Source organism: Mastigoproctus giganteus, chromosome 7 (assembly GCF_048544385.1).
Source record: "Mastigoproctus giganteus isolate SK-2022 chromosome 7, ASM4854438v1, whole genome shotgun sequence".
Lineage (NCBI taxonomy): Eukaryota > Metazoa > Arthropoda > Arachnida > Uropygi > Thelyphonidae > Mastigoproctus > Mastigoproctus giganteus.
Genome location: NC_143581.1, coordinates 127,136,851 through 127,151,617, shown reverse-complemented (window position 1 = coordinate 127,151,617; position 14,767 = coordinate 127,136,851). Strand labels below are relative to the sequence as shown.

The following is a 14,767-nucleotide window of genomic DNA, read 5'->3' as shown; positions in this document are numbered from 1 at the left end:
AGTATTTTGCATCAGCATTTACACATGAGGAGTAATATAGGGAGAGGAATGCCAGAGGTGTATTAAACAATGGCAGTGAGCGAAATGATTTTGTAATAACTGAGAGCAAATTGGAGCAGAATTTGTTGAAAATAAACATAAGAAAGGACCTTGGGTTGATGGGATCTATCCAGTTATATTAAAGGAAGCAGCGAAGAAAGTATGCAATCCCTGAGCCATAGTTATGATGGCTTCCTTGGACTCGGGAGATACACACGGACTGGAGGTTTTTAAATGTGACTCCAATTCACAAAGGAGGATTAAAGGGCGACACAAGTAATTACACACCTGTTAGTTTAACTTCTGTTCCGTGGAAATTAATGGAAGCACTGCAGGATCATCTGGACAAGACTTCAGTTATAGTTCAGACACAGCATGGGTTTATTAAGGGGAAGTCTTGTGTGACTGATTTGATTGGATACTTTGATGTGGTCACAAAGGAACTGGATGCAAAGAATAATTTTGATATCATATACTTGGATCTTAGGAAGGCTTTTGATACTGTTGCACATCGAAGACTGCTGTACAAATTGAAGCAGTGTGGCATTGACGGCAAGGTGCTGCTATGGATAAAGGGATGGTTGAGTGGGAGAAGACAGAGTGGTAATGAATGGACACTGCAATTTGGGCACTATGTTATTAGTGGAGTCTCTCAGAGTTCAGTGTTGGGTCCACTGTTTTTTCTGCATTTATTAATGATGTTGATGAAGGTATATCAGGCTTAATGTCTGATTTTGCAGATGATGTGAAGGTTGGCAGGGTTGTAATGACACAGATACCAGTATGCTTCTGCAACAGGATCTAGAAATGTTGAGCAGGTGGGCTGAGAGGTGGCAACTAAAGTTTAACATTGATAAAATATAAAGAAATTGAGCAGCCAGATAATAAGTTTTCTGAGCAGTGCTGATGGGGTCCAAGAGTAGTTCATGGTGTCTTGTCAGTGATATGGCTGCTACAAAGCCTATTGGTAACTATTTAGGATTCTTCCGGATCTTGCTGCCTCTACTCTGCCAGATAGTGACTGGAGGGAGTCCGAGTGTATGTATGCATTGGACATTGTCTAGGCCACATTATGTCAAGGATCTGGGTATATTCTTACCATGTGTACGCCATATCCAAAAATTTCATTACTTCACACAGCATCCCCCCCCCACACTTTTTCTTATTATTGAATACACCATGAATTGTTAAACTAACAGAGTAAGCTTATCTGCGAAAAGATCTAAACCTCCCAAACACTTCCTAGTTCATTTCACAAATATACGTGGTCCCAATTCTAATCTCAATGATGTCCATTTCCACTTTCAGTCTGCCAAACTCCATGTACTTTTTCTGACAGAATCTCAGTTATCGGGTGATTCAACTACTGCTCATCTCAATTCCTCAAATTATTTGCTGTATGATTCCTTTCGCCTCAGAGGTGGTACTTGTGTATATGTCTGTTCCAATATTCCCTGTCAGAAACTTGGTAATTTGGAATCTCCTCTTTTCGATCTTCTCTGGCTTAAAATCTCTCTACCTCATTCTGTAATATTTATCTGTTGTCTCTACTGTTCTCCCAACTCCACTAATCACTTGGAGCTCTTCGGCTTCCTCTATTTGCAACATTGACTTTCTCCAGTCCAGCTTTCCTAATGGTGAGGTAATTTTTCTTGGTGATTTTAATGTTCACAACTCCAGCTGGCTGCCATTTTCTAGTCACACCGACCCAGATGGTCGAAATACTGAGGCTTTTGCAATTACTAATGACCTTGCACAGATTGTTCATTTACCTACAAGCATACCTACAAAGGTATGCTTGTAGCACCAGTGTGGCTCTGTGTCTGTTAAACAGTTTCTGTGCAAATTCGGTGAATGCCATATATGGTTCTTTATCATCCAGGATGAATTGCTCCTTGTCCTTCCGTGATTGTTGTAGTCTTATCACCAGCTGGCGGCAGACGTTGTCGTATTGGTTGCAATCAAACATTAGGTGCGACCAAGTTTCTGGATCGCCACAAGTACAATTTGGATTTTTAATTATTCCCAGAGTTGTTAGTTTGGCATTTAAGCCACCATGTCCTGTGAGTAGGTATGTAACAAACAGACTAGGTGCATACCAGTTTGGTAATTTAGGTTGGAATCTATCTACATTTGGAAAGAACTTCTTTGTTATCCGACCTTTGATAGAGACATCCCATCATGCCTGTCACACCTTTAGCAAGTGGTTCTGGAGTCTTCTTTTTTCTGCAATGCGGTTATTTTCTGGATCTCCGTTGAAGTCAAGGTGTGTACAAGCATTGCCTTCAACGAGCTCGTGGAGAATGCCTCTCCTCACTACCTCTAGGCCTGAGGGGAGGGTTCCAACGATGACTTGCAGAGTGTGTGTGCTCACTGTGCTGCAGCCATGAGTAGCATGATTCTATGTATCGAATCAAATATTCTTAGGTTTGCAGCTGTGCTGGCCTGGCGCGTCCGTAGCCAGGTGGGCAGGAGCAGCAGTGCGTAGCACACTCTTCTTGATTAGACCGGGGTTCGAGCCCGTGACCACCAAATACGAAGGATGCAGAAAGGTCAGGGAATGACCACCGCATATCCCCGGAGCAATATGGCCTTAGTTGCTAATGCTCCTAAAAACCAAATAACAAACAACAAACAAACAAACAACTGTGCTGGCCTTTTTATACCAGGCACCAGCTGCGTATGTCGCAATTTGTAAGAAGGCTGCTTTATAATAAAACATCATCATTCTCTATTTCAGTCCCCAGTCTCTTCGGGCAATTCTGTTTATTAAGGCAGTGCAGTTTCTTATTTTTCTTCTTAAGGTGTGGTTTGAAGGATAAGCAGGTATCCAAGATGACGCCCAGGTATTTGAGCTCTATGCTGAGCCTTATTGTTCTAGTGCCAATTTTAATTTGGGGTGGTCTTCATCGGTGAGATTTGTAGTAAATAGTGTGTAGCCCAGTCTTGGAGAATTTGCACAGTGTGGTTTGCCAGTATTTCTAGTTGTGCCCTAGAGTTAGATCTGTTGTCAGGATGAGGTCGTCCGCGAAGGCTTGTGAGCCGACCCCTTCCAGATCCTTGTTTAGAAACTGGTCCATCAGGAAGTTCCACATTGTTGGTCCAAATACTGATCCCTGTGGGCACCCTCTGTATATTTTTCTTCTAATTCTTTGTAGGGAGCTTTTATCTTGATTACTCTATCGGTGAGATAGCTTTTAAACACATTGATGAGTTTGCCAGGAACCCTTGCCTCCGGAGCCGGCCCAGGATGCTCAGCCACCATAGAGTGTCGAACACCCTGGCAAAATCAATTGAGATAGCTAGTACATATTTTTTCTCAGATTCTTGCACTTGGGCAATCAGACTTTGGAGTGCATTAACTGTGGATCAACCTGGTTTGAATCTGTATTGGTTTGGTGAGTGTAGGTTTGCATGTTGGTAGTGGTGATTTATTCTGGATAACAGTAGTCGTTCGAAAAGTTTACTTAGTCTAGTGAGTAGTATGATCAGTTTATAGGAAGATGGCTGTTCTGGTGGTTTGTTTGGATTCTTAATTATTAGTTTAACGTTGGCCATTTTCCAGTCTTGCGGGTATGCTCCCACTGTCAGGCATAGGTTAAAGAGTTGAAGCAAGAGTTCGGAAATCCAGGCTCCAGGATTTCCGAACCTGGGCATTTTTTCACCGCTATACGTGTAGCCGCCAGGATGAGCTCATCTGTAGTGAATTGCGGTTCTGCATTATCTGTTCTGTAATTATCATTTTCTCTGCAGTTCTGGATCTGCTCCTCCATTTGTGGGTCTGTGTGGGGATGAAAGGTGGCATCTAGTATATTGTTTATTGATGCCCAAAGGTTGCGGATTCGAATCCCGCCTCGGGCTTGGATCACAGTAAAATGCAAAAACTTTGGGAGTTGCATTATGGCCACAGAAGCCATTGTGCCAACAACTAACAAAAAAAAATAAATAAATAAATAAAAATAAAGTACTGATTACACAGCCACAATAGGCATCTCTCTGTAGCCTGTTGTTGTTTGTTATTTTGGTTTTTAGGAGCATTAGCAACTAAGGCCATATTGCTCCGGGAATATGTGGTGGTCATTCCCTGACCTTTCTGCATCCTCCGTATTTGGTGGTGACGGGCTCGAACCTCAGTCTAATCAAGAAGCGTGTGCTACGCACTGCTGCTCCTTCCTACCTGGCTACAGAGTAGGTGCCTCCGTAGCCAGGTGGGAAGGAGCAGCAGTGCGTAGCACATGCTTCTTGATTAGACTGGGGTTCGAGCCCGTCACCACCAAATACGGAGGATGCAGAAAGGTCAGGCCATGACCACCGCATATCCCGGAGCAATATCACCATCCGCTGTGTGGGCTCCTAAAAAAAAAAAAAAAACAAATAATAATAAATAGCACAGCCACAATACCAATCTGTCTTAACTGTAAAGAGGCACATCCAGCGTATTCCAAGGAGTGTTCCCTTTGGAAATGTGATAAAAAGATACAGTGGTACAAAACTGAACATAAAGTAACCTGCCAAGAGGCTAAAACATCCCTACTGGTTCCAAATACTAATAAGCCCACTTATGCATATATAACCACAAAACATATATCAAATTTTACTCAAACGGAGGTAACTATACCACCAAGTAAATCACTAGCTGAATGGGCAAGGTCACTGTTGTCCCCAGTACCAATGCACCAAATGAAAAACAAACAAAGGAAAGCCATAAATACACCAATCAAGTACAATCAGATGCCATTCAACAGCAGAATACCACAGTATCTACCACTCCTGACTCAAACCAAACAGAATATATGAACTCAGAAGACAATTTAAATCAAGACAAACGGGTTCTAGAACTGTTCACCAATGAGGATATGGATGCAGGGAAACCTTATTTCCCAAAGAAGGGGAAAGGAAGCTTGAGCGATGTAAACCTTCTGTCCCTCAAAAAGAAATAGAGGGTTCCACTAAATCCAAATAATGCTTACCTTCTTACAGTGGAATTTCAGAGGCTATCATAGTAATTTGTCCGACATTCAAGATCTCCTTTCACAATATGATCCTATTGCTTATAGGAATATAAATGTTTCCCTTCAGAAATACATAATATATCATCAAGATTGTGTTGCACAAAATACGAACAATCTTGCCCGTGAAGGAGTAGCATTGATCATCAACCCCCAGATACCCTCAAAGCCATTCCTGCTAAAAACAAACCTTGAGGCAGCTGTTGCACGAGTCAATATTAACTTTGATTTAACCATAGTCTCATTATACTTTCCCCCTAACCAAAATATGAGCTATGCCGACTTAGAAGAATTAGTGATACAACTTCCCAAACCTTACTGCATCTTAGGAGACCTCAACAGTCACCATCTGCTGTGGGGAAACCATAATCTGGACAAGCGTGGACAAACCATTTAAAAACTACTTGATCAACATAATCTGATAACTCTCAATAATGGGGCTCACCACCTATACACATCTTCCCACAGGATCTACATCAGCTATTGATGTCTCTCTATGCACAGCAACCATATATATCCTCTGTTTGGATGGACTATTCACAGCAATCCGCTGGGCAGTGATCATTATCCTGTGATATTCCACATTGACACAAGCATTCCCCACCTTTCTTATCGAATCCCCAAATGGAACTTTTCCAAAGCTGAATGGGACATGTACAAGCAGCTCGCAACACTAGAAGAAAACCAGATCCAGCAAACATCATAAACCTGGCAGTAGAATATATATCTAATCAAATACAGGCAGACAGACAAAGCAATTCCAAAATAATCAATAAAAATATCAGCCAGCTCAAAAGTGTGGTGGAATGATGACTGTAGTGCAACTAAAAAACAGAACAGAGCATCTTCCTCATGGAATATCTTCAGGCAGCAGACAAGCAATTCCAAAACAATCCACAAAAATATTAGCCAGCTCAAAAGTGTGGTGGAATGATGAATGTAGTGAAGCTAAAAAACAGAAGAACAGAGCTTGGAATATCTTCAGGAAGTTCCCAATAACAGAAAAGATTTAAGACGGTTAATCCAGAGATGTTAGACACAACGTGGGGAGCCGACCATTACACGCTACTACATCTCTACCGTGCATTAATACGGTCACGTCTGGACTATGGTTTTGTAGCGTATAGCTCTACTAGACCAAGCGCTTTACGTTGCCTTGATCCTGTACACCACAGCACTCTTCGTCTTGCTCTGGGGGTGTACCGTACATCACCGGTTCAGAGCCTATATGCTGAAGCGCATGAAACACCCTAGCAACTACGCAGACAAATGCTTTTATTAAATTATGCCACAAAACTCAAAGGGCATCCAAAACAACGACCAACCGGGATACATCTTCATTCACTACAAGCTGACTGGCAAATTGACTCGAGTAAGATACAGCCTACTGCCTTTCATGCAATCCCACCATGGATGTATCATATACCGCCGTGTGACTTTTCATTCACAGCCTGGGGAAAACACACCATGTCCCTACAAATATACGCCACAGGCCAGTACACACCGATCTATACAGATGGATCTAAAACTGAAAAGCATGTTAGTGCAGCAGCAGTATTTCCTAACCTCACCATATCCAAAAAATTCCCCACTGAATGTAGCAGCTATACTGCAGAATTCTGTGCTATTCGCATAGCCTTAAACTACACACTATTAAGAACCAGACTACACAGTGTTATTTATACCAACTCCATTAGTGCTATCCAAGCTATACAACACAACACAATACAAAGAGGTGCCTCCGTAGCCAGGTGGGAAGGAGCAGTAATGCGTATCACATGCTTCTTGATTAGACCGGGGTTCGAGCACGTCACCACCAAATACGGAAGATGCGGAAAGGTCAGTGAATGACCACCGCATATCCCAGAGCAATATGGCCTTAGTTGCCAATGCTCCTAAAAATCAAAACAACAATACAAAGAATGATAATTCCTTACTTAGACAGATCTGGGATACTCTGACTAAATTAAACCAAAAGAAACAAGTTCTCTTTTATTGGATCCCTGGTCACGCTGTAATTTCTGGAAATGAACAGGCTGACCTAGCTGCCAAAACTGCTACTGATCCTATAGACCAATCCTTCACTATACCTGCAACTGACTACAAGTACATTAATAATAAACGATGCCTTGAACAATGGCAATATATCTGGCAGAATCAAGGAAACAATAAGCTACTTGGCATAAAAAAAATCTAAAACCATGGAGATCTATTATACGTGAGAACCAACATGAAGAAGTTGTATTAGCCCGATTACGGATAGGCCTCATCTTTATTTGCTTGCAGCCACTGACCCACCACTGTGTACAAACTGCAACACAGCTCACTGTCCAACATGTACTCATTGATTGCAACACTTTTTTTCATTCCTTAAATATATACAACTGTACAACACAGTATGAATTTTAACAACATTTATATACATGTATTTAACATCACCATAGTGAGGTGCATTAAGGCCTTGCTATCCTTGCGCTGTAAAGCCCTTAAACAAACAACAAACCGATGGAATTTCTCCACTTGTTCTCGAAACCTGTGCTCCTGAACTTACTCCTGTTCTTTGCTGCCTTTTTTCACTTTCTTATTGCAAAGGTGTTTTTCCTTTTGCCTGGAAATTTGCTCATATCCAGCTAATTCCTAAAAAGGGTGCAAATTCCTCCCATCCAATTATCGTCCCATTGCAATTACTTCTACTCTTTCTAAAGTAATGGAGAAATCAATTAACTGCCAACTCTTAAACTACTTAGAAACCTTCCATCAGTGTCGATCCACTGGTGATATTCTGGCTTATGTTGCTCATTTATGGACAAACTCAATGGAAAAGTTTGGTGAAATGCAAGCAGTTGCATTTCACCAAAGACATCTCAAAGGCTTTCGATTGTGTCTAGGCATCTCAAAGGCTTTCGATCATGTTTGGCATAAAGGTCTTCTAAACAAGCTTCCATCTTATGGTTTTCCAACTGTTTTTTGTAATTGGTTATTCAGTTTTCTCTCTGATCGCTCATTGAGGGTTTGGTAGATGGCTCCCTGTCTTCTCACTTCTCCACTAATGCTTGTGTCCCCCAAGGTTCAGTTCTTTCCCCCACTCTTTTCCTTTTGTATATTAATGACTTTCTTCCATTGACTGGAAATCCTATCCACAGTTTTGCTGATGATAGCACATTGCATTCCAGTTTCCATTTTGAGAAACCTTGCCCTGCTCAATCAGTTTCAACTTCTCGAATAGCTGCTATCAATTCCTTAAATGACGATCTCCAGGTAATTCTCCAGTGAGGCAAAGACAACTTAGTTGATTTCAACCCTTCTAAAACTCAGTCTTGTCTTATATCTCGCAAAAAGGATTCTTCTGCTCCTATGCTTATCTTTGGTGACACTCCGATTTCTAGGCAAGTTGATATATCTCTTTTGGGGATTACCCTGACTTCTAATCTCTCTTAGCACAAGCACATTACAAATATTGCTTCCTCTGCATCTAAAAAACTTGGTTTTCTCTTTTGCTCTCGGCGTTACTTTTCTTCCAAACAGCTGTTCACTCTGTACAAATTGGAAATCTGCCCTACCATGGAATATTGTTCCCACATCCGGGGCGGTGTCCCCAAAACCTCCCTCAGGCTTCTAGATTCCATTCAGTAGAGGGCAGTTAGGTTAATTAATGACTCCTCTCTAACAGAGACTCTCTCTCTACTCGCTGTCTCATAGACATACTGTTTCTGCTGCATGCCTTTTCTACAGATACTTCCATGGGCACTGTTCTTCTGAATTGGCTTCTATTATTCCCACTCTTTCTCTTTCAAAACAGTCCGAACATGTGCCGCCACCAGCCAACATCCATTTACTGTCCAACTTCAAACTCACAGAACCAACTTTTCATCTTCCTCATTTATTCATTCAACTGCCGTTTTCTGGAACAACCTTCCTTCGTATGTCTTTCCTGAAAAGTCTAAGGTTCTAATACCTCTCGTGTTTGGGGTTTTCATAAAAAAAAAAAAAAAAAAATGGTTAGGCCGCACCTTGGTTATTGTATACTGGTCTGGAGGCCTCATTTTAAAAAGGATGTAGAGCTGTTGGAACGAGTACAGAGAAGGGCAACGAGATTAGCGAATGGAACAAAGGATTGCTCTTACAAAGAAAGGCTCAAATTTTGCAAATTACAGTGTCTGGAGACTGGGCACCTGTGTGATAATCTGATTGAGGTACATAAAGCCTTGAATGATTTGAGCAAGCTCAGTGCTGTTGGGATTCTTCCTCCTGCCCAGATTAATTGCCTGAGGAGACATAAATTCAAATTGGGGAAAGGTAGTTGTAGAATCGATATGCAGAAATTTGCCTTTAGCTAGCAGGTAGTTGATTGCTGGAACAAACTTCCATCCATCATAGAAGTTGATAGCTTAAATAAATTTAAGACAGAACTTGACAAACATTTGGTGCAAATGGATGAGTAAAATGAGTTTTTTTTTTTTTTGGTGATGCCATATAAGCTTGCTGTCTTGCATGTTGTTGTTGTTTGTTATTTGGTTTTTAGGAGCATTAGCAACTAAGGCCATATTGCTCCGGGAAATGCGGTGGTCATGCCCTGACCTTTCCGCATCCTCCGTATTTGGTGGTGACGCGCTTGAACCCCGGTCTATGTCTTGTATGACATGTCTATGCTAATGCTTTCTGATTTTAGAAAGTTTGCCTGTAGCCAACCAACCATAACCTTTTCTGTTATTCAAGTTCAAAGTTGAGTTAAGCTGTATACTTATTCTATTTTTTTGGTTGTTTATCATTAGATAGATATTTTCCTGGTTTCTATTTATTTTCATGATCTTGGTTTTGTTAAAATTAATGTATATGTTATATTTGTTCCATACTGAGTTGATTTGAAGCTGCTTGTGTTTTTTACCAGATTGGTTAGATTTTTCTGCCCCCACTACTACTATGTCAACTACATATTTTATGTGGTTCATATTGGTTCCATGGGCGTTATTCCACGTAGATCCTCTATTGCTTCTTTTATAATATTCCCTAGGAATAAGATGAAATATATGTGAGATATAGAGGCACCCTACATTATACTTTTCTTTATTGGGATTTTATCAGATTCAATGTTCTTAAGCTTTACTATTGTATTAATGTCTCTGTAGAATTCAGTTAGGAAGTTTAGATGTCAATACCATTGTCTGCTAAGGTTTTTATTAAATTATTTCTATTTATGCAGCCAGAGGCATGTTTGCAGGCCTTTCACTGTAGATTTATTTGTAATAAATGTAAATTTATTTATTATTACATAATAATTGCCCTTGTGTCTTTACTTCTTTTAAGTTGTTTGAATTATTTGAAATGTTATTTGAAATTTAAATAAAAAAATTAGTGAAGCACTTATTAATATTTGGATGGTAATACTTGTTGATATTCAAGTGTATATTTTAAATAATTTCTTAAATAATTTTATCATGTAATAATAATATATACCAATCAAAATTTACTCTCTTTAGGGTTCACATGTAACTAGTATACCTGGTATTTACATATTACAATGGCGATATGGAGATTCATTGCACCATCACTCCTTTGATTTTGCTCTTTCGTCACACAAAGCCAAAATAATGTACTACTATGAGGTGCTAAAATCTCAAGACTACAAGTAAGTTATTTTTATTTTTTAGTTACATTAAAGAATCATGCAAAAGATTGTACTTAAAGAATATACTGGTGGTCAAAAGTAAGTGTAAAAGATAAAAGTGAAATAGTGTGCAAAATAATTTTTATATATCAATGGAATTTGGTATGGCAGTACATTTTTGTGATGCAATAGTATCATGTATTATTAGTTTGTGTAAAGCATGGCATTTCTTAAATAAAATTAAAAAAAAAAAAAAAAATACAAATTTGCTGATGCATACCTGAAAAGGAGTATTTAGTAGAGGAGGTTATAGGAAATATGATTACAACTGACTGCCAGTGATCTCAACATGCTCCCTTGCTGTTAATCAGAATGTTAAGTAGTCCCAATGGTATTACACTTTAAATTCCCAGAAAAGTATTAGCTGAATACTTGAAATTTGTCTCCCCAGAGCATCCCAAGCGTGCTTAATTAGATTTATTGTGAGATTTATTGGAGAGTGGGTGCGAGAGTACATGTGAACAGGCGAAGTTTTTACGACTCCAGCAAATAGAGAAGTTTTTGCTTTTTTATTGACTTAAATTGGCATATTAATTTATTTTTTAGAGTTGCTTTATATTCCTAGTAACAATAGTTTAAATTGAATTTAGTTAGAGATTTTATAGGTTATTACTTAGTATCGGTAAATGTATCAAATCCACGTGTGGACAGGTTTTGCAGCTTCCATGAACGAAAGTTTTTAATTATACTTAGCCGCTTTATTGACTTAATTGTTAGATTAAATTATTTTCTATAAGTAGCTTATAGACCAAGTCAAGCTCTGTGGTTTATTTTGAATTTAGATAGCGCGATTTGGAAAGTAAATAATTCCTCGTGTCCGTAGATTAACCGTTCGTAACTTGCCACCATTGTTATATGCGTAAGGTTTAATGGAAAACTAGATAAAGACTATAGTAGTATCAATTAATCAGTAAAATTTATTAATCTTACTAAATAAATATAGCGACCTAGTTATTACAAATGTAACATCATAAATTAATACATATAAGTTGACAGGGGATAAGAAAGTCATAGAATGTAACTCGGAGATAATATTCAATACCAAAATATATATATATATATATATATATAGTGTTATAACTGCATTGGGATAGAGGTTTCAGATTATATTTTGTATTGGAATTTTATTGAACTTGAATAGAAATCATGACTCAGACCAGAGCAGAAGAGCAAAAGGCTCAAACTAGTGGAAGTGCTGTGGCTCAGGGGAGAACTGAGGGGGGGGGCGGTTGTCCTCTGAATCACAGTCTATTGAAATGCACTGCTTGTTTGATGTTTGTGGAGCAATCAGAAGTGGGACATGATATTGCCAAGGGGAGTGTGATGTAAGGAGTGCAAGGAAATCAGGCGCCAACTCTGCATTGTTATGGGCTTATATGAGAGCTTGAAGGACAGGGTGGATGCCCTCGAAGGATTTAAATTGAGGGGCCCATCAATGCCAGAGCTTGCACTTGAACATCGCGCAACACAGCAATAATGCCCAAGGCAGAATACGCTGGTCCCAAAGAAACTAGTTGTTGTAGGTGACTCTATTGTCAAGGAAACGGGGAACATATTGTGCAAAAAAGGATAGATAGAACCGGACTGGGATATGTCTGCCAGGGGCAAAGGTTGATGACGGTTTAGGGCAGATATCATCCTTTAAGGGCACAAAGGGTGATATTGTTGTACATGTTGGTACTAATGATATTAAGAGTATTACTTAACAAGTTATATTTAACAAGTTATTACTTAACAGAATTACTTAAGAGTTATGCTTAACAAGTACAAAACAATGCTAAAAAAAAGCCGTGAGTTAGGGTTGAATTTGAAAGTGTCTGCAATTCTGCCCAGACTCAATAGGAGGGAGTATATGATGAGAGCCCTGTCGATCAATTCGGCCCTAGAGAGATTGTGCAAGACTCGAGGGGTAGAATTTTTCTCAGCCTGGTCTGTGCTTGTTAACAGGAGAGACTGCTTCTACAGGGATGGGATACACTTAAATAGAAAGGGTGCAAGAATATTTGCTGACGCTATCAATTAGGTGGGTTGGAAAACTGCTAGCTTGGGGGATACATGGACTAATAGATTAACAGTATCCGCTGGCAGAGATAAAAGTGATTCTTGTACTACTTCTATTGAAATGCAATTGAGCAGCAACCTGGAAAACAGCAATGGGAATTTTCAGGACTGGTGAGAGTCATAGTGGAACAAGTAAATACATGGGCTGTGTTAGGTTCACTAAGAGTAGAAACAGGTGCATGTATACTTGCATGTACACCAATGCTAGGAGTATAGTTAATAAATTCAGTGAGCTTGAAGTGCTAGTCAAGACATCAAAGGCAGATATTGTTGGGATATCAGACGTGGTGTCACACAGACATAAGCAGTGCAGAATTGGAATTTGGGGAGTACAATGCTTACAGAAAGGATAGACAGGACAGGAAGGGAGGAGGAGTTATGCTGTTAGTTAAGAAATACATAAAATCTAAGGAAGTGCATCCAATTGATGTGGGTGGACAATGCAATGTTGAGTCTGTTTAGTGTGACATAAGCACGGGAAAAGAAAATTAGTGTCTTATACTGGGGGATTTTAATTTCCCAGATATTGACTGGAATTTGTGGGTTGGTCACACACACACACTAACAAGGCTTTTGTGGATTTATTGGATGATTGTTTTCTACAGCAGCATGTTCGGGAGACAACTAGAGGGAGTAATACTCTTGATCTGATTATGAATAGTGATTCTTCATGCATCAAGAATCTGCAGATAAAGGAACCACTAGGTGGCAGTCATCACAGTGTGCTGAAGTTGGGTTTACTCAGAGGTAACTACCAACAATGGTAAAGGGAAGGGTTTTTGCTATCGTAAAGGTGACTAAGGTGGTTTGAGGCAGTATTTAAATTCTATACGGTGGAACCAACTGATGATGTTACCAACAGCAAATTCAAAATGGGAAGCATTCGAAGAATTAACCTTGGAAGCTACTAGGCTTTTCATACCAACAAAGAAATATTGTTGAAGATTTAGGCCTACATGTATGTCAGATGAACTAATTAGACATGTGACAGAGAAGAAAAATGTATGAGATACATATAAATTATCATGTGACACAGAAGCCAATGATAAATATAAGCTGGTCTGTAACCAAGTTAAAAAGGAAATTAGGCAGGCGAAGGCAGATTACGAGAAATCTTTGGCAAAGGATACAACAGCAAAGAGTTCTCTACTTATGTAAACTCTAGAAGGAAGAGGATGAATCATATTGGTCCACTTGATATCGATGGTTGAACTGTTGATGATCCTGCTCAGGTAGCTGACAACCTAAATGAATATTTTGCATCGACATTCACCCATGAGGAGTTATTCAGGGAGGGGAATGCCAGAAGTGTATTCAACTCTGGCAGTAAGCTAGATAACCTTGTAATAACTGAGAGTAAAGTGGAGGAGAAATTGTTGAAGATAAACACAAGAAAGGCACCTGCGGTGGATGGAATCTATCCAGTTATATTAAAGGAGGCATGAAAGGAAGTAAGCAAACCCTTAGCCATAATTATGAGAGCTTCCCTGGACTCGGGGGAGAGGTACCCATGGACTGGAGATGTGCAAATCTGATCCCAATTCACAGAGGAGGATCAAAGGGCAACACAATTAATTATAGACCTGTTAGTTTAACTTCTGTTCCAGGGAAATTAATGGAGGCACTGGTTAAAGAAGCATTGCAGGATCATCTAGACAAGACTTCAGTTATGGCTCGGACACAGCGTGTGTTTGTTAAGGGGAAGTCTTCTCTAACTAATTTGATTGGATACTGTGATGTTATCACAAAGGAACTGGGTGCAAAGAATAACTTTAATATCATATATTTGGATCTTAGAAAAACCTTTGAAACCGTTGCGCATGGAAGACTGCTGCACAAATTGGAGCATTGTGGCATTGGAGGTAAATTGCTGCTATGGATAATGGGATGGTTAAGTGGGAGAAGCCAGAGTGGTAATCAGTGGACACTGCTCTTCGTGGACTAAAGTTATTAGTAGAGTCCTTCAGGGTTCAGCATTGGGTCCATTGTTGTT

General features: G+C 39.6%; 1 protein-coding gene across 1 annotated transcript in view; it reads left to right on the top strand.

Annotated features, from left to right (window-relative positions):
• Positions 1-14,767, top strand: part of retm (real-time) — a 310,490-nt gene that overhangs the window by 272,264 nt on the left and 23,459 nt on the right. The window contains exon 13 of the mRNA XM_090377088.1: positions 10,526-10,674. Coding sequence (XP_090233214.1) covers positions 10,526-10,674 — 149 coding nt within the window. The remainder of the gene's footprint in view (positions 1-10,525; positions 10,675-14,767) is intronic.